General features: G+C 35.6%; 1 protein-coding gene across 1 annotated transcript in view; it reads right to left on the bottom strand.

The window, feature by feature from the left end:
- The window catches only part of MOXD1 (monooxygenase DBH like 1), an 85,724-nt gene that overhangs the window by 55,670 nt on the left and 8,099 nt on the right, over positions 1-21,955 (bottom strand). The window contains exons 2-4 of the mRNA XM_061206957.1: positions 9,090-9,236; positions 7,275-7,442; positions 7,057-7,140 (exon numbers count right to left, since the gene is read on the bottom strand). Coding sequence (XP_061062940.1) covers positions 7,057-7,140; positions 7,275-7,442; positions 9,090-9,236 — 399 coding nt within the window. The remainder of the gene's footprint in view (positions 1-7,056; positions 7,141-7,274; positions 7,443-9,089; positions 9,237-21,955) is intronic.

Genomic DNA, 21,955 nt, shown 5'->3' with positions numbered 1-21,955 from the left:
AGGCCATAGAGAGGAAGGCTAATGGGTGATCTAAGAATGTGAAAGAATATTTCCCAGAGGTTAGTCACCAGCTGGTTTTTATCCTTACTTAGCCAGAACAGGAGGAAATTAGCTTAAATTTCCTTTGGTTTAGAATAATGGAAACAAGCTATGAAATCTAATTCCCAGGGAATCTTTTCGTCAAAATAAAATAGAGACTTACTGCCTACCGTGGTTTCAGTGCGGTCCTGACTTTAAGTATGAGAAAATACTAGATGAATTTATAGTCATCCATCTCTATAATCCCCATCAAGAGAAGAAAACAAGCAATTATGAGCCGATTGTGCAACAGGTGTCTTCACTTGTAACCATTTCATCTTCACTGGAAATTGTTTTTCCTACCTCACAAGGGAAGATGCACACTGAGAGTTTGGTTTGCCCAGGGTCACTGAGCTAGTGAAAAGCAGAGTTAGAACACAACCCCTACCTGTCTCTAGAGTCCATCCTGTGTGCTGTGCCAACCTACAAGCCTTCCTCACCCTGGCACTCTTAATTCTATCCTTATTTTAAAAGGACATTATTCCCAAGATTTAGAGTTATTTAGTTGTTTGTCTGTTTATTTAGATTTATTTTATTTGGATTATATCCAAGATTTAGAGGTACCTGAACACCCATGTAAATTGGGAATATAGCTAGTACTTATTAAGCTATCTAATATATGCCAAACATATAAGAACTCTACAGATATTATCTCATTTGATAATGACAGTTACCATTTGAGACGAGTACTATTATTATCCCCATTTACAGATGGAAACCTAAGCCTCAGAATGTATGCTAAGACAGCCTATGACCGAGGGACTAAAGAAGGAGACTTTTAACTTCAAGAAGGAGGACTTTTAACTTTAAGGGAGGCAGTGGGGTCCTAAGCATTTTCACCCTGGCATGCCCAGGGATAGTGAGAATGAAGCGTATCAGGAAGTCACACCACAGGGCATCCAAACCCCAGCACAGATTTCACTTTTAGTTTTCAGCAAGTCATAGATATTTAGAAGTAAAAAAGAGCCAACTGAAATCATCTGGTCCAATCCCTTTATCTTACAGACAAGGAATTTGAGGATCAGGGTGAGGTTAAGTGCTTTCTCTAGGGTCAGAAAGCTAATTAGTGACAGAGTTAGCAATAAATCACTTCCATGAAAAGACATGCTTTCAAAGTGAATTCAATTACCTCCACTCTCAAGCGGCTACTAAGAACACCCATGTAGCTAGACAATCTCCAATGTTTCAGTGAAGTCAGTATGACCCAAGAGGATCTAGAAAGAACTTGGCAGCACTGAACAATCTAAGTCAGCAATTTTTAAAATGTGCTAATTTGAATCAACTCATTATTGTTAGGGGCGGTGCTCCTACCAACTTCTCTTCTGTTCAAAGTTATAGTTTTAGCCACAGTAAATGCCCAAGTAATTTCATCTCTTCTCTGGTAGATAAAAGCTGTACAACATTTCAGATATTCTTAGATATACTTGGACATAAGGGTAAAATTATTTTGGTATTTTGGTATTTATAAATTTTGGATGACAAATTCCCAAAGAAGAAGATTCTTATGTTTTTACAGCATGATTTTTTTTCTAGAAGGTCAAAAATCATCCGTTTTGTCAATCAGTGATAAAATCCACAGGTGCCAGTGGTCATGCACTGGTATTAAGAATTTAAGAACCACATATAGTGTTGCAAAGTATTTAAAAGGAATGGAAAGTATTTTTACATGAAGCATACTTGGAAAGCTAATTTCTTTCAACATACTAAATAGATCTACCGGAAGAGCTAAAGTTTGCCTTTAGGAAATATGGTTGAATTAGTAAAAGATAAAAGGGAAACATCAGGAAACCCAAAAAAGTACTATAGAGTTGGAATGAAAATGGGTGAAAATACAAACAACTGTTCAGTCAACAGTCAATAACAAACACCTACTAGTCTGCCACAGAGTAAAGTGAAACACACAATGAAAGAATGAGAACTAAAAAATGGAGTCTGTGAAAACGCATCCTGATGACAAACCAAAATGCTATTTCCATCAGGGGGCAAAAAATCACATCAACTAAAATATATTTTGAAATATCATTTCAGGGAAAAAAGGAAGAAGATACACTGACCGAGAAGAGATCATTCTAATAGTTGTCAAATCATGTAGTTTGACACTGAGAATTTCCAAGTTTTACTAAATTTAATCCTGAAGTCTTACACATTTTCAGAAATAGAAACCCGCTATCACACTTGACGTTTCAGAATGTGTTAATGCTAAATTTCTGCATTTGATGGCGTCCTTTTATTTCAAAAAGAAGAAGGAATGAACATAATAGGGAAACTGAACAGCAGTGTTCATTTAATTTAGTATATAAAGTCAAAGGTTCATGCCGTGTGTCTAGCATAGGAAAATCAATTTCTGAGTGACTATTTCACGGCTATACAGTACTCTGGCTTCAAGGACATTTCATGGTTATTCAGTGTCAATTGTGCTTAGATTTTCTTACCCTAGGAAACATTCCCCAAATTAAATCACTCAGATTTATGAATGCCAGCAATGGAAAAGAACAGCGGCATCTAATTTCATGGCAGGAAAGATGTTCTGTCCAGTAACAAGTATAAAGCACAGCATTTCACTTCTTGTGTAGATTGCCGAAGAGGAGAATGATGAGTGTTTTTTTCACTCAACTTCACGTTTCTCCTGAGCAGAGAGTTCTCAAGGTGGCCTCCCTAGATGAAATGAGCAACAATCTCTGTTTTATTTGGAACTCTGACTGTCTAGAAAGGGTTGGGTGGTTTGGAATCCCTCAGAAACTCAGAAACCTAACAAGATGTTTAACAGATTAGCAACTGTGTATCACTAGTGATCAACATAATTTTATTTAGTTACTTTATTTAACAAACACTATGTGCCAGGCCCTGTTCTAAATTACAAATATTAAATGCCTTTGATTCATTTAAGGGTCATAACAACCCTATTAGGTGAGAACTATTATACCCATTTTTCCAGATGAGGAAACTGAAGTACAGGACAGTAAATATTTTGCCCATGATCACACAACTAGTAAAAGTAATCCTCTCTTAAAACTCAGCAATAGTCAACCTTCTAGCATGATGTTTGTCCTTTTCTGGGCCTTCACACAAAATAGTAGTTTTCAATGAAAAGTCATTCAGAGAGCAAAACTGAAAATAAATGGACTGATAAGAGTAGTTGAATTTATTAAGACTCTTCTGTGTTAGATACTGTACTAAGCGCTAATAAAATTTTTTTTAAACCTGCTATTTAATCTTTAGTCTAAACAATCCCATCAGGAAAGTATCATTCCCATGTAAAACTGAGTTGCACGTGATTAATAACTTTCCCGCCGTTCAGTGACTAATAGAAAGAAGGGATTCAAACCTGGCCCATCAAAGCCTAGAACCCACCTACTGCCTCCCTATTAGGGAGTCATCTCTTTTAAGGGGAGATGACTAAGGATGGTGATTCAGCCTGGCTGTTTTCCTTTTTCCTCCTCTTTAACATAATAAGCCATCAACAACTATTTATTAAATTGATTAAGACACATCAGATTTAACCAGATGAATCAGAAGTTTAGTTCATCTATGGGGAAAATCCCCTGACACTAAAAGCTCCTCAAGAAAAATAAAAAAGTGTGTTAAACCAACTGACAGCCCCAGCTTCTAGCAGAGTATATCCAAGCATTACTATAAGTTGGGATAATGATATTATATTGACTAAAGAGAGTGGAAAGAATCACTTTCTCTAAAAATTTTAAATTTGGGGTAATATCACATATTTGGCAAAGCTCAAATAGGGTCATGCTTAAATATGAAGAGATAGGCTGGAGGGTGGGTCTCAAGAGGGACTCACAGAGATGATCTCATGTGAGAAGTATGGTTTTAATATAATTTACCAAGAATTTTCTTTTCCACAATCTCCATATCTGTCATCTGACAACATCAACATTTTCAAGTCATAATTTTAGACATTTTTTGCAAGCATCAAAATACAAATCAATAAACTGGAATCACAAGTAAATTGGAATGACCAATAATTTATATCATAATCCCATCTTTCCTACAGATAAAATTATTTATCTTTGTTATAATTTTAGAAATTATTTACCTTATTATTTTGTACTTTAGTAGTAAATCATTTTTATCATTATATGATTAAAATTTAAGCTGTAATTAGTATTTTGAATTTTAGTCATTTCTATTAAATGTATTCATTGATCAAACCACCGATATATTTTATTTACCTGCTTAGTTTTATAGTTATTACAACTAATAAATGTATACTAGGCAATACTATCAACGTTTAAACTTCAATTACAAACATTTGCTTTGAAATAGAGTCCAGAGAATACAACTGATTTCTCATAATACTAGTGTAATCAATATGTTCTTAAAACTCATTGCAAATGACACACAACATAATACAATATACAAGCAATGTTCTTTTTTCTGAGAAAGCACTTTTTGTTTATATCAGAGAAGGACTGAGGCTTTTTCATGCAGCCAATGTGTGGGATATAAAATAAGGAATAAGGAGAAGCACTTAGCCAATGGATTTTTGAAATATAGTAGTCTTTGGTTCTATGAAAAGAAGATACACTTTTCTTAAATTATTAGAAATCATCTCTGCTAAGGAAAAGAGAATGGAAATTAGATAATTTCTTAAGGTAAATTAGAAATCTATGAATTCTACTTTAAACATTTATTAAAATTTTATTGTAAACTGGCAGAGGCTGCAAATTAAAACTGTTTTTGAAAGACTATCTCAAAATTTATACAACCTAAATATTTTCAATTTATTTTCCAATAGAGCTTTCTCTTGTTTTTGTGTTTGTTGTTTTTTGTATATTATCCTATTTGAGTTCATTTGCGAGTTAAATGTTTCATAATACTTAATGACTTAAAATATTTTAGGGATTACCAACAAGCTCAGGAATCTAGTCTATAAGTGGTATTCATGAGTAATAACAGAGTTTAAAATTTTAGCCACCAACCCTCTGCCCTGCAACAACGAAAGTCTGTATAAGCCTTGCTCTCCAACCTGCCGCCCCTCCCTCAAATCCCCTCTTGTTCAGGGTAAAGACCTTTTGTCATCTTACAGATCTCCAACCACTGCAAAAAAAAACCAAAGCAGAACAAAACAAAAAAAACTCCAAAGCCTTTCCAGTCACTGAGATCCCTCTTGATACCTATGAAGACAGCAACGTGAACCCGAAAGTACTTAATTCCAAACACACCCTTGGATAATAGATGCACACATATCTGAGTTTTACTATGATATGCTTGTGACGGGAAAGCTAGCTAAGACTTCTTAGATGAGGTCCTAAGCAAATACCCTACATAGAGGGTCAGAACATATACTGCCATCCCTTAAGTGTAGACAACTGTTTTTATTTCATTCAACTTAATTATTAGCATTAATAAAAACAAGAATAAAAATGCATTCATGTAAGTGGTTAAGGACTTTACATCCTATCAATTAACATTTGCTGAAAAATGAATCAAGGACCTGGTTTGTGAAACATTTGCTTAACCTACAGTTTTACATTTGACCCTTAAGCCAGGTTCCAGTTAAATTTACTGCAAATGACACATAGTAATGTATGACACACAGTATATATAAATATAACATTCTCTTTTCTGAGAAAGACTTTTCATTGATTTAAGGGAAGGACTCAGGCACTGTATTAAGTATGTAAGAATAGAATTTGCATTCCCCTTTCACATGCAAGAAATAGAAACTAACATTGCATGGAGGGGAATTGACTCATCCACAGTCACACTGTTGGTAAATCTTCTGATTGTAAAAATATCCTACAAATATTTAGGACTACTTATTAATTCAATAAACATTCCCTCAACCTACCCCTCTTGCTTCTCTAAGTAGTTTTGAATCATTGTGTAAACAAAAGGCAGATCTATGCCACTGGAGAAATATATTAGAAATTAACTAATTTAAATCACTTTATAGAATGTGCTCAGTGTTTCCATCTTTACCAGAATGCTTTGAGGTTGGTAGGAAAAGTGGGACGAATAACCCTCTTTTACAGATGAGGAAACGGGGCCTGCAGCGTTACCCCAGAGTGACTTATCTGAGACCACATAGTTAAAGAGCCAACTTGCTATTTGAACCTGCATATTTCCCTCTAGATTTCAGAATCTAGAAGTTTCCCCCTTTCTCACATCCACACTACTTCATTACGTAGTCTGGGGGAGGACAAAAAGCAATGTCTGGCCTTCTGAATGTCTGCAGTATTTTGTGTGCACTATTTAATTCTATCTTATTCTTTCTTGTGTCTTGGTCATGTCTCCTACAATTTCACTGTAGGTTCTTTGAGAGCATGAAACATATATTCAGCCTCCGTGGAACTGCCCAACAATTCCTAGCACAGAGCCAAGGACCTGTAAATTTTTTTAAATACTTGTTCAGTCACTAACTAGATGCAAAAGTTTTGGGAGACCTATCCCTAGAGGAGGTGGGAGGGAATTAGATGCCACAGGCAAATTCGGCTTTGTTTATTACTCCATTCTGTGTTTTTCAACTCTGTAGAAATTCACTACAATTTTCTTGTTTTCCTGTTTTCAAAAATATACTGTAACAGTTATTTTTATGACAATATCCAGTATTTTCAATGAAGCAGATATTCTCAAACAATATAGGGGAATGTGAACTTCCCAGATAGAATTTATTGATACATAAATATATTATTTTAAATTGCAATTCCAACCATTCCAAATGTTGAATTGTTGCCTACGAAATAACCAGAGGTATACAAATGCATCCCAAAACTTTAACCTTTAAACATATAAAATTAGGAGACAAAACACAAAATACTAGCTACAATCCGAGCTTCTCACTAAATTCAGTGACTTTTAGGACAGTGTGTGGGTCAGATAAGCCAGTTCCTTGTTCTCTAGGTAACTTTTAAATAACTGAAAATCATTTCTATAAATTTTATATTATTTTCATTTTAAGAACAACAATTTCTCCTCTGTTCATACAAATTAGGTTTAGCCTGTGAGTGAGTCACATACCTTTACTACATGATGCTTTTCCTGGAGCATAGGAATCTTAAACATTTGGCACCAATATGTTGTACCTTTGTTTGGGATGGGGACCTGTCTTAAAAAAAAAGAGAGGGGGACAAAAGTCACATTCTCTTGACATTCTATTAAAAACAATAATTTTAAAACTATTATGCACTTTCAATAAACCCACCCCTAGAACCATAAAAACCTGAAAAAAAACTTACGTTCTGATTTACCAGGTCAAAGTATGGTACGGCTGTAGACAACACATTGGTTTTCTCAGGATTCAATAACCGCAGACTCTTGGTACCACGACTGGATTCGTGGTACTTGGGACCCGCTTCTCCCACATCTTCATGGTGGTAGGCCCAGATCACCCTCACCGTGCTCTCCTGGTGATCAGACAGGGGCATGATTATGTCTCATGAGAGCACTTTCCTTACCATTGAATTGAGTTTAAAGAACTCTATTCAAAGCAGGATATAGAAGCTCAAAAAAGAGAATAATGACATTTGGAGTTATCAATATGGTCTCTCACATGAACTGTGTAAATCTGATTAAGTCATTAAAAATCCAAATAGATGAGTTCCTTTTTGGAAGAAATCATCTCTCCCATGCAAGATTATGTGTTCCAAAATAGAATGAAGGACAACTGATTTAGTAGTTATGCTTTCATGCTTATGGCAACAGTAAATCATTGTCATGCTAAACCTCCAAACTAGCAAACTAGTAGTTACCAGGCAAATACTCTTGTTAAGCAGCAGGGGTTTGGGAAAATTAAAACCTATTTTTATGCCATGGAACATTTCAGGGAAAACAAATAAATACAATGAAAATTAAAATGACTTCCCAGGTCAGGATTTTTATTTTCACAATAGATTTTTCCCAGACACTAGCCCACTCACATGTATGAATTTACAGAAAGTGGAAATACAGCAGAAACTTCTGATTCTAGGTTTGTTTATTATCCTAGAATCTATCTATGGTCATTTTATGAATCCTGGGAATTTCCTAGGGACTGGGGTATCCCAACTAGAGAAAGCACTGTCAAGTGAAATCGGTTTCCATTTAGTAAATGAGAGATTGCCCAAAGGGCAGTGGGGCAGTGGGGCAGTGGGGAGGGTTTGCTGGGGTATAAACAGTTCAGTCCCCCCACAGATAAAGATGATTTTGCCAGATCTTTGTAATAAGAACTTTGAAAATAAATAATAAAACAAAAGCTATTTATTTTAAAAGCTATATTCTTTCTTAAGTCAAACAACTATAATTATTACTCCAATTAAAGTATAATTGCACTGTATATTACATAAAAAAGTGGTCCATGTCTTCGCATGTGTTTTTTTTCTTCCTCTTTTACGCTTTATGCTGAATGTTAATCAAATTTGCTTCAGATTTTTACATTTCCATTTTTAAAGCTTTGACTTACCAAATAAAAATGATAATTTTGTTGGTCTATACAAAATGAAATTGATTCAAGAAATTCATGGAAACCTTCAAAGTACCACATGAATTTTAGAACCTCTAAATACCTAATTTGCATATGCACAAAGATGTTAATTTTTGCATGATGTCTGACAATAAGAAATCTTGTTTAATATGTTGACAGGCAATTTTCATCAGTCTACTATTCATCTTGACTTTAGAAATTTACAAAAATGAATCAGTTACAATTCAGATGAATTACAGCCTAATATTCAGTATCATAATTCTCTCTTGTGTAATACAATTTTTTCCAACCTTTATCTATTACCTATTTTCAAACTTTATAAAGAAGCTAAAACCTTTTACAGGTAAAATCTCACACACTTTAAACAGCTCTTCAAAATTTTAGATTCACACAAAAATTGCCTTCATTGAAATTTATAGCCTTAGATTTTTCTGTGGCTTCTAAAGAGAATTCAAAAATATTCCAAAGAAGACTATGCGACTTTGTTGTTAAAGGTTATTTTAAAATATTTGTTTCTTTTTATTCTGTAAAGTGTTTCCCAATTGTAAATGTACAATCTATTCATGCATGCATTCACTGATAGACTCCTTACCGTTATACTCTTGTCATTTATGTCACATGTATGCAGTTCTCTGGTAAATTCAATTATTGTGTGTGTACTATTTTCCATGGCATATTCTAGGTGGTAATCTTGCTGAACATCTTTTTTCAATTCTCTATTTGCATTTGTAAAATAATCCTGTGGAAAATATGAAAAAGAAAAATTAGGATGTCCTAAATTCAGGGTGAAAATAATTTAGATTGAGTGCACATATATCACCTTAAAAAATTAATTCTCAGTTTGCTTATTACAAAACCCTGTATTTATAGTCATTTTTTAAGTCCTGGGAATTTCCAAGGGACTGGAGTATGGGATACTCCATAGTTGGGACTAGGGACAGTTCCCTAGGAAACTGGTCCATATTTGAACTTCTGGCCCTTCAGGAAAAGGCAGTAATGGATTTATAGTATCACAGAACATTGAAAGAGATGGAATGAATGAATATTCGCAATCGCTGAGTACTTTTTCCTCATTCTGCAAATGAAAAGAACTTCAACACTGGGAAATGGCTTGCTCCAAATGAAATAACTAGTTCATGGCAACACAAGGACCAGGGCCAGGATCAGCACTTTTCCACTGTTATACCTTGTGGTGCTTCCCTTCTGCACTCCTAAAAGCAAGGAGACCCATCCTGAGATTATAGGTTGTTTTAGTAGGAGCTTTAATGGTATATGTTTATTAAAATGAAATGCAATGGGAAAATATGGAAAGAAATGACACTAGTTGAATTATAAGATATTGAAAAGCTAGGGACGTTTTGTTTTGGTGGTTCAGCTATAATTTTCATACTAAGCTTGTTCAATGGTGTAAGATCACTTCCGGGAGGCAGACAGATGCAATGGAGAGGGCATGGGCTTTGAGATCAAATGACTAGGATCTGACCCACAGCTCTACTCTGAAATGTCCTGACGAATTGTTGAAGTCAAACTCTGAACTTCTGTTCTAACATTAATAAAATTGAGATGATACACGCTTATTTTGTGGATTTTGAAAGATAAATAAGTGAAATAGTATATGAGGGAAAAAACTGCCAACCATGGTTAGAGCTCATTCAATGCCAATCTCCTTCCCTCTTCTGCAATTAGAGTTTGGTTTTTCCCGAAAATATTCTCCATGCTTTTTACCATTAGCTCTCTATGTTGAGAGTTATAAAAATCGCATTGTTAATTTTTATTACTTACAGAAGACACAAAATTTGCCATAATTATACCGGTTTTTCAGTACATAAGGGGATTTTATTTTTGATAATCACAAAGACCTGATTTAGAATATACATGTTGAAACATAATTATAATTAGTTTTTCTAACATTAAAATTACATTTGAAGAAATGATTGCATGCTTGACAGAGAAAATACAGTGTACAAGAGAAGAACTTTAAATTGTCTATAACCGTCATACTCAAATGGATGGCATTTGGCATTTCTATTCCTAGCATCTATTTTCTTTTTTTTGGCCGTGTGGCATGTGGGATCTTAGTTCCCCAACCAGGGATCATACCCGTGCCCCTTGCAGTGGAAGCGCGGGGTCCTAACCGCTGGACCACCAGAGAATTCCCTCCTAGCACCTTTTTAAATTAGTTATCAAGTGTGTGTAAATTTGATATCCAGGGTACCAGATCTAGATACTGTTCAGACCCCACATTATCGGTAATGCACAGAGCCTAACTAACCTCTTTCACTCTGGTAACAACTACAACTTACTGTGTACATTCTATAGTTTAATCATGTTACACGTATTAACTCATTTAATCTTCAGATCAAGTGTATGAGATAAAATGAAGCACAAAGAGGTTAGCGTCTCGCCCAGGGTCACACAGCTGATAAGTGGCAAAGCCAGTATTGAAACCTAGGCAGTCAGATCCAAGCCTGTATCCTTCTTTACTGTTCTACATCATAGCAGCCACTGCTGGAAAAGGACAGGTTAGTTTATATCTTTCTGGCTACAAAATCATCTTATCAAGTTTTTTTCACATAAAATGTTACTTTTTCTACTGCTGAAGTCAGGGTTTGTCCAAAATTTTTTTCTGAGAACCAGCTGTAATTGTGAAAGCAATTCAAATGAAATATTCCTATGATACTATGGTTTTCCCACTTTTGATCATATAGATTTCAGTATGTAAATGAAATAACAATGCCTGTGGACAACAAGGGATTTAGATAAACTAACTGTGCCTTTACACCAAGCTCACATTTCATTACGTGATTCAAGTAGTCACAGTTTTTGCAAACAAAAGGAATACAGTACAAAATGTAATCAGTTCAAAGAGTAGAATAATTATCCTAGTCTTGCAAATATGTTTCCAAAACCTTAGTCCCACAAAATATCCAGCTGGCTTGCCAATTTTCCATTTGTTTTATTTCCACTAACCAAAACCAATTCCTTTCAGCTATTCCACCTTTTTCTGGCTTTTCAGATAACTTAGCTATGAGAAAGCAGGAGAAACTTCATTCAGGACTTACTGAAAATCCCTTGAGCTCATCTGCCTCATGTAAACCACTGAGTGTTCAATATTCAGAAAAGACAGATGCCAATTATGTCAAAGTTCTGGACTCCTGGAAAAATGTGGTTGTCTAAAACAAGCTGATATCTTCAACCTCATTGAGGGAAAATATGAATGGGTTTGAATAAAACTAAAATTGAAATGTGAAATAGCCTAATCACCACTGTAATTCCATAAGTGTTTCTTTGCATTCTCCAATTTTTAGGGTCTATTTGGAGACATCTTCAGATTTGACCATTGTACACCTTAGCTATCCAAATAGTGTTATCAGTTACCTGTTTAATTAGCTGTGCCCTTACTAATGCTTGGAAATCCACATGTTAATCTCTTGCTTTTCCTGGGAGACCTCCCAAGACAAATATTCTAAACCTTCTCTATATAAGATGCCAACATTTCCCCACCCTCAGCTTATGATCATACTTCTCCCTTCATTGAGAGAATTTCAGTTATGATACATGAGAGCTCACATCTTGCCTTCTTTCTAGTCTAAATAATGTTACTTAATGGAATCATAAAAAAATCAATCTAAAATAAGGCAGGAAAAGAGAAATATAAAACAAAGAGTAAATGGGACCAGCAGAAAACAAATAGATGTAATTGAAATGAACAAGAAATATTACAGTAGATCCTACAAACATTAAGAGGTTAATAATTTTATGCACACCTTGATGTAAAAAGCTTGAATAACTTAGATGAGAAACAGGCAAAATACTTGAAGGACACAAACCAGCAAAACTTAGTGAAACAGATACTTTGAATAGCCCTATAGTCTACCTATGGGTAAAAATCTTCCTACAAAGAAAATTCTAAGCCAAAGTGTTTTCACTTGGAATTTCATCAAATATTTAAGGAAGAGGTAATATCAATTCTTCACAAACTCTTCCACAAGATAAAAGAGGAGGGAATACTTCCTAACTCATTTTTTGACACCAACATTAATCTGATACCAAAATCAAAGACACTACAAAAAAAGATCAATATCTCTCATGGGCCTAGCTGCAAATTTTCTTAAAAATACATATTAGCAAATAGAACCCAATGATGTTAAAAAAAAAGAAAAAAAGATATTATGACCATGCAGAGTTGATTTAACGTTAGAAAATCAATCAATGCAATTCATTATACCAAAGTCTAAAAAGGAAAAAAATCATACAGTCATCTCAATAATGTAGAAAATCCATTTAAAACATTTATTCATGGTAAAATCTGTCAGTAAACTAGCAACAGAAGGTACTTCCTTAACCTTATAAAAGGAATCTGTAAAAACCTATAGCTAATATCACACTTAATGATGAAAGGCTGAATTCTTCCCCACTAAGTTTGGGAACAAGTAAGTCCTGGGAATAAGGCAAGGATGTCCATACTCCCCACTTCCAGAAGGTTCCATTGTTGGTTGTCTGCCTCTGACAGTTTGTCTCTGTTATTCCCATTCCCTAACTACGGTCATGGAACTTCTGTCCTTGACATTATACTACACTGTCTTCATCTTTCATCCTTTGGGAATCTCATCTACTCCAGGAGTTTCCAATCATCACCTTTATTCAGGATTACATACCTAAAAGTCCATTGGATACCTTCACTTGGAAGTCTTACCGTCTTTTCACGTGCAATGTATCCAAAATTGTATTCACCCTTTATCTATAAGGATTTTTATTTCCTGGTACTGCCATTCTCCCAACCATCCAAATTCAAAACCACAGTTTTATTAACTTCTTCCTTTACTACTCACACCTCCACAGATAATCTCTGCTCCTATCAGTTCCTCCTTTAAAAAAATAACCCAGCTTTCACTTCTGCTCTGTTCAGCTTCTCCTATCTCAGTTCAGATTCTATCACCTCATACTTTTGTCAAGGTCTTCCTTGAAAATCACTCTCAATGTGTCATTACATTTTATTCAACAGTATAGAGTGCAAAGTTCTACAATTTAGATTCAAGTTTCTCTAGAATTTAGCCTAACCTGGTTTTCCAGAGTGTCTATCATTAATCTCACCACATGGGACTTCCCTGGCGGTCCAGTGGTTAAGACCTCACCTTCCAATGCAGGGGATGCAGGTTCGATCCCTGGTTGGGGAGCTAAGATCCCATACGCCTCGTGGCCAAAAAACCAAAAACATAAAAACAGAAGATATATTGTAACAAATTCAATAAAGACTTAAAAAAAAAAAATCTCACCGCATGATCTCTATTATCTATTTATTATTCCCCTCAAATAATCTACGTTTTTCAAACCCTTTGCTTTTGTTCATTCTTCCTCTTTATCTCCCCACTCTCTTCATCCCACTGAGATATCCACTCCACTACCTCCACCCACAGAAACAACTCCACTGAAATGCTTCCTTCTCTCCAAGACTCATGATTCTATCTCCTCTACGAAGTTTTCTTTGAGCATTCCAACTGGAAGTGATCATTCCCTCTCTGAATTTTTATTCCTCTATTTCCATTCCCGTTTGCATGCAATATATTCTAGGCACAGCATTATCTTCTCAACCAGTGGTAATTGCCTAGAAATAGACAGCTAGTCCTGTTAATCCAGTTATAAATTTATACCTTTAGAAAAGTTGTTTACATTGTAAATGGAACAAAAAAAGGGAACAATAGATTATTTTCCCATTTGCTCTCAATTATACTTACATATGGATAAGACCTGGTGTGGAAGGTGTTTAACCAGATGCTAGAATGAGTTTGGGTCTGCATGACCTGTGATGCAGACACATCTGGCACTGAAATTTGGGAACGCTGTTATGACCTTTTAGCCCCTAAATGGACATGAATCTTATGCAACTGACATCAACATTTAGAAAAAGAGTTTACACATGCAACAGCTCTTTGAAATCCTTTTACACTAGGATGGTATTCCCTACCTATTTTAAAGAAATTTTTTTAAAAAAACATATCTGAGGAAGAGAAACCCTATTTTAGAATGTTTTCTGATGTTAATTTATATCCTCAGTGCCTAATGGAGGGACTTGCATATTGCAAAGCCTCATTAAATATGTGCAGTTTTGAAAGAAGAATCCTGCCTTTCCTTTTGCTAAATCTAAACGAGGGGATAATCTTGAAACTAAAAGATAAGGACCCATAACCTATCCTCCGATATTCACATCTTTGTGGTAAAGGAACAGTTTAACTTGGTGGGAGCAAAATATCCGGCAGTAGCACCTACTTTCTTCCTGCAGCCTGTATTAAGAAGATACATGAACTATAATCAAACAGGATTGATGGTGTCAATATTATACCGTAAGAAATGGCATATTGGCAAACCTTAAAAGCACAATTAAATGAGGCAAGAGGAGAGAAAAAGGCAAAACAAATCCGGGTCTCAGATTTCTTATCATTCAATTATTCTCCCTGGGAGGGAGGAAAAACGGAAAAAGGAAGGAGGAAAAGAAAGCGAGTCAGTCAGAGAACAATCTTGAGAATTTATCCTGCGGATTGGCCAAACCAAAAAAAAGTATATTTAGTGAGTTTAAGGGTTTCCTGACAGTTTGACAAAGAGATAAATGTTATACAAGGGGATAATTAAATGGAATACTTATTTTGTTACTATCATCTTCTAGGGGAAAAAAATGGAGAATGAAATTAACAGCAAAACATTGACCAACTAAGAATTTGAATACTGATAACATCACCTAGAAATTTACATTCACAAAACCATACAGTATAGTACTTATGGGCTATTTAAGGAAATTTTCCAGATCACTTTTACTATCAGATTTTCACCTTTAGAATTCGACCAAAATGGTGCCCCTCTCTCCCACTCCCCATCCCATTTAGCAAATGGGGCCAGATGCAGCTTCACTGTACATCCATGGTGAAGGCCATTCCTCAGCCACCTTGCTGTAGTGTTTGATATTCCAGGACTTATAAAATAAAAATAGAAATATTGATCACAGTGTACTCTCATTGTCATGGTCTGATTATAAAAATAACAGCCATTATAAAAATCTCATCGTATGATATATGTATTAAATATATTTATAAACTATAAATGTAACATAAAATGCTGATAAATAAAAGTAGGTTCCGATTAAATATCATTAAAAATTGACTTTATGAGGGCAAGAAGGTTGAGGAGGATTCAGAGAATCACGATCCTATAGAGATTTTGTAAGCATTTAAGAATAAAAATATGTAGATGTTTTAATTGTGTAAATATAAAAGCTGGTATGCAGAAGTCATTCTTCTTTGTACTTATTCATTTTTAATGCTCTATAAAGTGAAATGTGAAGTAATATTTCCCTAGATAAATGGTTTTATGTGGATTTCAATCAAATTCTAACTCAAATATCTGCATAAATATCAGCTTCAATATGAATTGTCATTGAGGTATTATTTTTTGTTTTTATTGTGATTATATTAATCATGTATTAACCTTGTTTATACTTTTTAAAGATAAAATATTAGCTGTTACCTTTGAAAACTGAGTTGATAATTAGACTCTGGCAATAAAATTAACCTGCAGTTGTGTCAAGAAAATATTACTTCTAGATGAACCGGTTTGCAAGGCAGAAATAGAGACACAGATGTAGAGAACAAACGTATGGACACCAGGAGGGAAAGGTGGGGTGGCAGTGGGGGTGGGATGAATTGGGAGATTGGGATTGACATGTATACACTGATGTGTATAAAATGGATAACTAATAAGAACCTGCTGTATACATAAGTAAATAAATAAAATTCAAAATAAATAAATAATATATTACTTCTGAAGCATATTCTCACAGGATATTTTTCCTTTTGAACATGTTATGCTTTGAAATAAATGATAAAGTGTATTACTGAGGTTTCAAAATGCTGTGTGGCGATAGGAAAGACAGCGTCAGCGAAGCTGGCATTAGCATTTCGCATGGTAGCCAGAGTACTGACTGCCACCTTCGAACTAAGATAACAAACCAAAAACACTAGCTTTGATAATCCACAAGATTGCTACGACCTCTCGTTAAAAAACATGATTACACAGATGTGAAATTGGTTCTCACTCATTGTCAGTCTTTTTTTTCCTCTCTTGAATAAAATCTCTGTTAACGAAAAGAGCTTTGACCGGGGCTGTGTTAAACAGGATGAAGTGAAAACTCTTATGGGTATAATAAAAGATATGAATAAACCCCGGTTCAGCCTGGGGAATTGAATGTAAGCACAGCTGCAGAGGGAACCTTGAGAAAAATGTTACCATCTGTCATCATTTTCTTCAACAGGTGCTTGTAAGTTTTTCTTCTTTTTCTAAATCACAAAAGCCTTGTTACTTCAAACATTTCTGTTTGTAATATCCATTTCTATAATAAGTGTTATGGTAGTTTAATAATATTGATAGTATAATAATAGATATTTTTGTGTTCAAGAGAATCTTTGATCCTAAAAAACCATAAAACCGTATAAACAAACTACATAAACATAATCTTCAGATTTCAGTATAAGCTGATTTTAATAAGTTATTTCTTCTCTAATCTTGGAAAATTGAGAGGAATGTCAAAACAGAAGGGGCTTGCCTTCCAGAAAGCACTTCAGATAAAACTGAAACTCTCTAAGAAGGGATCTGTTAAATGGCTGCCAGAACGCCAAAATGTGAGCCCTATTAGCTTGCGTTCCAGTGAGGGGCCCACCTGAGCACTCTGTTTGTCCTTTAAGTGCCACCTTCTGGAAATACACATCCTGAATTTTCTCCCACAGCCAATCATCTCATTTTAGTTTTCATATAGGTCATTTAAGACTTTGCTATAATTATAGAATTATCAGATAAAGTGTAAAATGAAAACTTTGACTCGATCTCTAACGATAGGCTTCAATGGAAAAAACAATTTCAAATCTTACCATTGACATACGATGTTATTTTACTTTCACCGTATTCCATCATTTTAATTTTTAAAAAAATTTGGATGACTTCTCTTAATTTTCCATGACCAGTTTATGAAAGGAATAAATTTTGAAGAGAAGACCCCTTCCTTCCTGCCTTCCCTCCTCCGTCCCTTCCTCCCTTCCTTCTTCCTCTCCTTTTTTCCAACACATATTTTATTGCATGGCTACTATTCCTCATCCCTGTTGTAGGGCTGAGAGCACACGATTGTACAGTATAGACAGTATAAGACAAAGTCCTTATTATAATCAAACTGATAGTGGAGTTGCAGGATAAGCAGACAATTTTTTAAATTTAAAAAACAATATAACCAAAAATATTTTGCTAAGTGCTTATAGGAAAATAAAACAGAGATTCTAGACACAGATTGGAAAGCCTTTGGGTTGAGGGATCAGAAAAGTCACCACTGAGACACTGAGACTTACTTTGAGAAATAAACTACAGTTAGGAGCCAGCCATGGAAAGTGAGGCGGAAATAGGTCCAGGAAGAGAGAGCAGCTATTGGAAAGGACCTAGAAGAGGGCAAGGCGAGGTTTATCCAGTTTGGTGAAGCAAATAAAAAACAGGGTGACTGAACTGTAGTGCCCAGAAGAGAAAAATGAGGTCAACAGGGATCAAATGAGGCCCCAGATGTTGTGACGCCTTATGGGTCAGTATAGGGAGTTCAGATTTATACTAAACTTATATAGAAGTTATTTGAGCTTGAAGCAGAAAGTGACATATTCTGATTGACGTGAAAATATATATATACGTGTGTGTGTGTATTACTGTGGCTACCATGTGGAGAATGAAGAGAAGAAAAAAGAAGAGCCATGGTCAGAAGACAGGAGTCACACAGTGGTCCCAGGGGTTCAAGCTTGAGTGGTAGTAGTAAAACTGAAGGGACATGGGCAGGTTTTAGATTTAGTTTGGAGGAAGAGTCAATAGAATCTGAAGAGGTGGGTTTTATATGTGGGAAGAAGGAAGGAGAAGAAACAAGGATGACTCCTAATTTTTGACTGGAGGTACCTGGAGGCGCCATTTACTGAGATGGGGAAGGCTGGGGAGGAAGCAGATTTAAGATGCTACCTAGACATCCAGGTGAGAAGGTCAGGAGGCAGAGATTATGTAGACTATTCTTAGATCAAAAAAATGCATCAACCAAGTTTCTGAAACTTACTGACTTTATATTCAGCCTTGAATATAAAGGCTCCTGAAGCCCTCCAATTCTTTTGAGTATATACAAGTCATAAGACATTCTTTTTTTCATTTTTTCGGTTTCAAAACTAATACATATTCACTATATATGATTAACACATATTCACTAATATAATTCAAATATACTGAAATATATAGTAGGGAAAGAAATGAAATATTCTCACAACTAATGTAAAGATTCAATGCACACCTATCCACAGAGACAGCAGAACTTCTTGAGGCAGGTTAAAAAACAACATAGACAGTTTCATAGTTGCTAATGTCTTCCTTTCTGTTAATTTCTAGAATAACCTAAAAGCAAGATTGTGGAGTAAATTTCTTTTTAGCATCACACTCAAGTTGGAAGACAGCCTGAAGGATACCTAATCCTAGCTCCCATCAAGAGGATTTCTCTCAAAAATGTTTTTAAGAGAGGATCACACGGTATTCAATACCTCCAGTGACAAAGCTCATGAGTTTACAATCTCACAAGGCAACTCATTCAATTTTAATACCTCTGATGGTCAGAAATGTATTTCTTATACTAACCTAAAATAGAGTATACTAATTGGGTCTTCTTTCTTCCTTATGGAACCTAATAGGTAGCATCTAATCCATATTTCTTGAGGAAGACTGTTCACTATTTCAAAGGCAATGATCATGTCTTTTCTAATTGTTCTTTTTCCAAGCAAACATTGCCAGTGGTCTCCCATTACTCAAGTACCCCAATTTCCAGAGATTTCAATCATCCTTGTAATTCTCCTTTAGAATGATCCAGTTCACCCACACATCCTTTAAAGAAGTTATTCAAGAAGGTATCTTCTGTTACGGTTAGCCTAGCACAGATTACAATGTCAGTATTACTTCCCTTGATGTAAACGTAGAGTGTATAGGCTAATATTGCATATTTGTGTTGAACAAGCACATCTTATGAGCTTAAGAAGAACCAATATTTAGACCTTTTTCATATGAATTCCAATTAAGTCCAATTTTACACATTTTGTACATACACAACTAATCTTTAAACCAAGTGTTTAACTTTATTTGTATTCTCAGTGAATTTTTAACTTTTAGTTTCCTTCCGTTATTTTAATATATCACTATCTTTTGAGTCCTTATTCTGTGGACTAATGTAGGCAGTCTGTTATCAACATGTTGTGACCTCCTAAGAGACCTGCCAATTACTTTAGAATCATTCAGACACACCATTGATTTATTACCACAACTACAGGTTCAGCAAATCAAATGCAAAAGCAAATGCAGTCTTGTGAGTATAACTTGTGTTTATTGAAACCATGCTGACCTCTAGTCACAAACCAATTGCTTAGGGCCAAGCATTCACAAACCAGTTGCTTAAAGTTTGTCCTTGAATTTCCTCAAAAATTACTATGAATCTCCCCCATCTATTCCTTCAACAGATATTTTTCCCCAAGTTGAAAATCTGGGACGTTTCTCTCCATGTAATCATCTGACAATTCTGATATTTCACTAAGTGACTCATTATAATAATACCTTGTATTTATTGACTACTTTTAATGTGCCACATACTCTGCTAAGAGCTTTACATGCCTATTTCATTTAATCCTCACAAAAACCCCATGCGTTAGATATAATTCCCTTCCTCATAAAGGGAACTGTCACTTTAGAGACGTTAAGGAGTTTGCCAAGGGCCACACAAGGAGTAAGTAGCAAGCAGTGCTGGGATTCAGAGCAGGACTGCCTGCTTTTAGCTGCTCAGCAGGTATTTCTTGAGGACCCGCCAGGCACGTGGACTCTCTCCTGGTCCCTCAGGAAGATTGTGGCAGCACTGACGTACTCATAGACCTGTAAACGTTCCATCCACACCCTAATAAAACACTAATTCTCCACCACTCCTACTCCTTTTCCTCCTTCTCCCTACTGCAACTATAGCTTTAGGGCATTTCACTTCTTATTAGTAACCTTGGAAAATGAAGGAGGGAAGGAAAAGAATATCTATTTGCGTAACTAGAAAGACACTTCAGAATTTTTCCAAATACAAAGGGAGTCCATTTTGTCACTGGTAATTCTAAAAAAAGATTTTAGAGCAGAACACGCCTCTTGAACAGGCTGAGAAATTATCTAAGACTTTCATTTATTAATATTCCTTTAATGCCCTGTGGCCATATATAACTTATGAATTTTAGACTCTGTGTGGGCAGATATTCCTGTTGCTTAGAAATACAGCAGCTAGTACCAACTGACAAAAGGTGTGTAGGAATGGTAGAGGGCTATGAGGAGGAGGGAGATTTCTGGCTCAGCATGTTTTAAAATACACCACTACCCACAGTTCTTCCATTGTTGCTCTCGTTTCAGCATGTACTTTTGAGAAAATACTTAGAATTATCACCAAATTTGTTGAACATTTCAGAAGTGTTTCAATTCTAGAAAAACCCACTTTATTTTTCTACTTAACAAAATAATCTTAAATATCTAAGCATATGTTTGCCCTTGCTTCAAACGTCAAGTGGTCACTCTGAATTGCTTTGTCCAGAATCCTGCTATGCGTCCCCATGCCCAGCGCCTGGAATCTTCCAAGCTTCTATAGGTGGACCACACAGGAGTCACCTGATTCTGATCAAAGAGCCTAACCACATAAGGTCAGTAGTTCCTGAACTTGTCTGCACATTTCAGAATTGTCTTCACAGAGTCAATTAAGAAACTTTAAAATATATTAATGCCTGTGTCCACCCCCCCAGAGATTGTGGTTTAATGGGTATTAAGGAGGGATGGGGGTTGCCTGGATGGTGAAATTTTTAAAAGACGCCCAGGAGATTCTAACGCGCAAATCTGGGAATTTCTGACGTAGGAAGTATCTTTCCCAGTTCTCAGTCTTCCATTAGCTCTGCCTGCTCACCACTGGATTCCAATCCACCGTAGCACAGATCCATCTTGGCCCTGCCCAAAGGGATCTGGATGTCCAAAGTACCAGAGGCCTTGCTTCTACATGGTTTCATCTACGAAGAGCTTCCTTGTATGAGTGGGTTTCTGTGCATGAAGTTTGCAGGGGGAAAAATGGTAGCAATTTAGTTGTATCTAAGAAACTGAGACTTCCAAGTTTTAGTCTAAAAATTGCCTGAAAGATGGAAATCTTCCCCAGACGCATGTGGTTTTGTTGCTCTAGCTTCTCAAAGTCCTTTAGCTCTCTCATATTATTGAAGACGAGAAAGAACACAGAGTATAAGAGAAAAACATTCATACCTAGTATTAAGAAAGAAACTCCTATAACATCACCGAGTCTCTAGATCAAAGCTTGAAAGACTCTAGTTGAGCTTACTAAACATCTGTGTAACAATGCCACAGGAATGG

This window comes from Eubalaena glacialis, chromosome 12, assembly GCF_028564815.1.
Source record: "Eubalaena glacialis isolate mEubGla1 chromosome 12, mEubGla1.1.hap2.+ XY, whole genome shotgun sequence".
In the NCBI taxonomy this organism is placed as follows: Eukaryota; Metazoa; Chordata; class Mammalia; order Artiodactyla; family Balaenidae; genus Eubalaena; species Eubalaena glacialis.
Note: the sequence above shows the minus strand (reverse complement) of the source record. Positions and strands in the feature narration are given on the sequence as shown.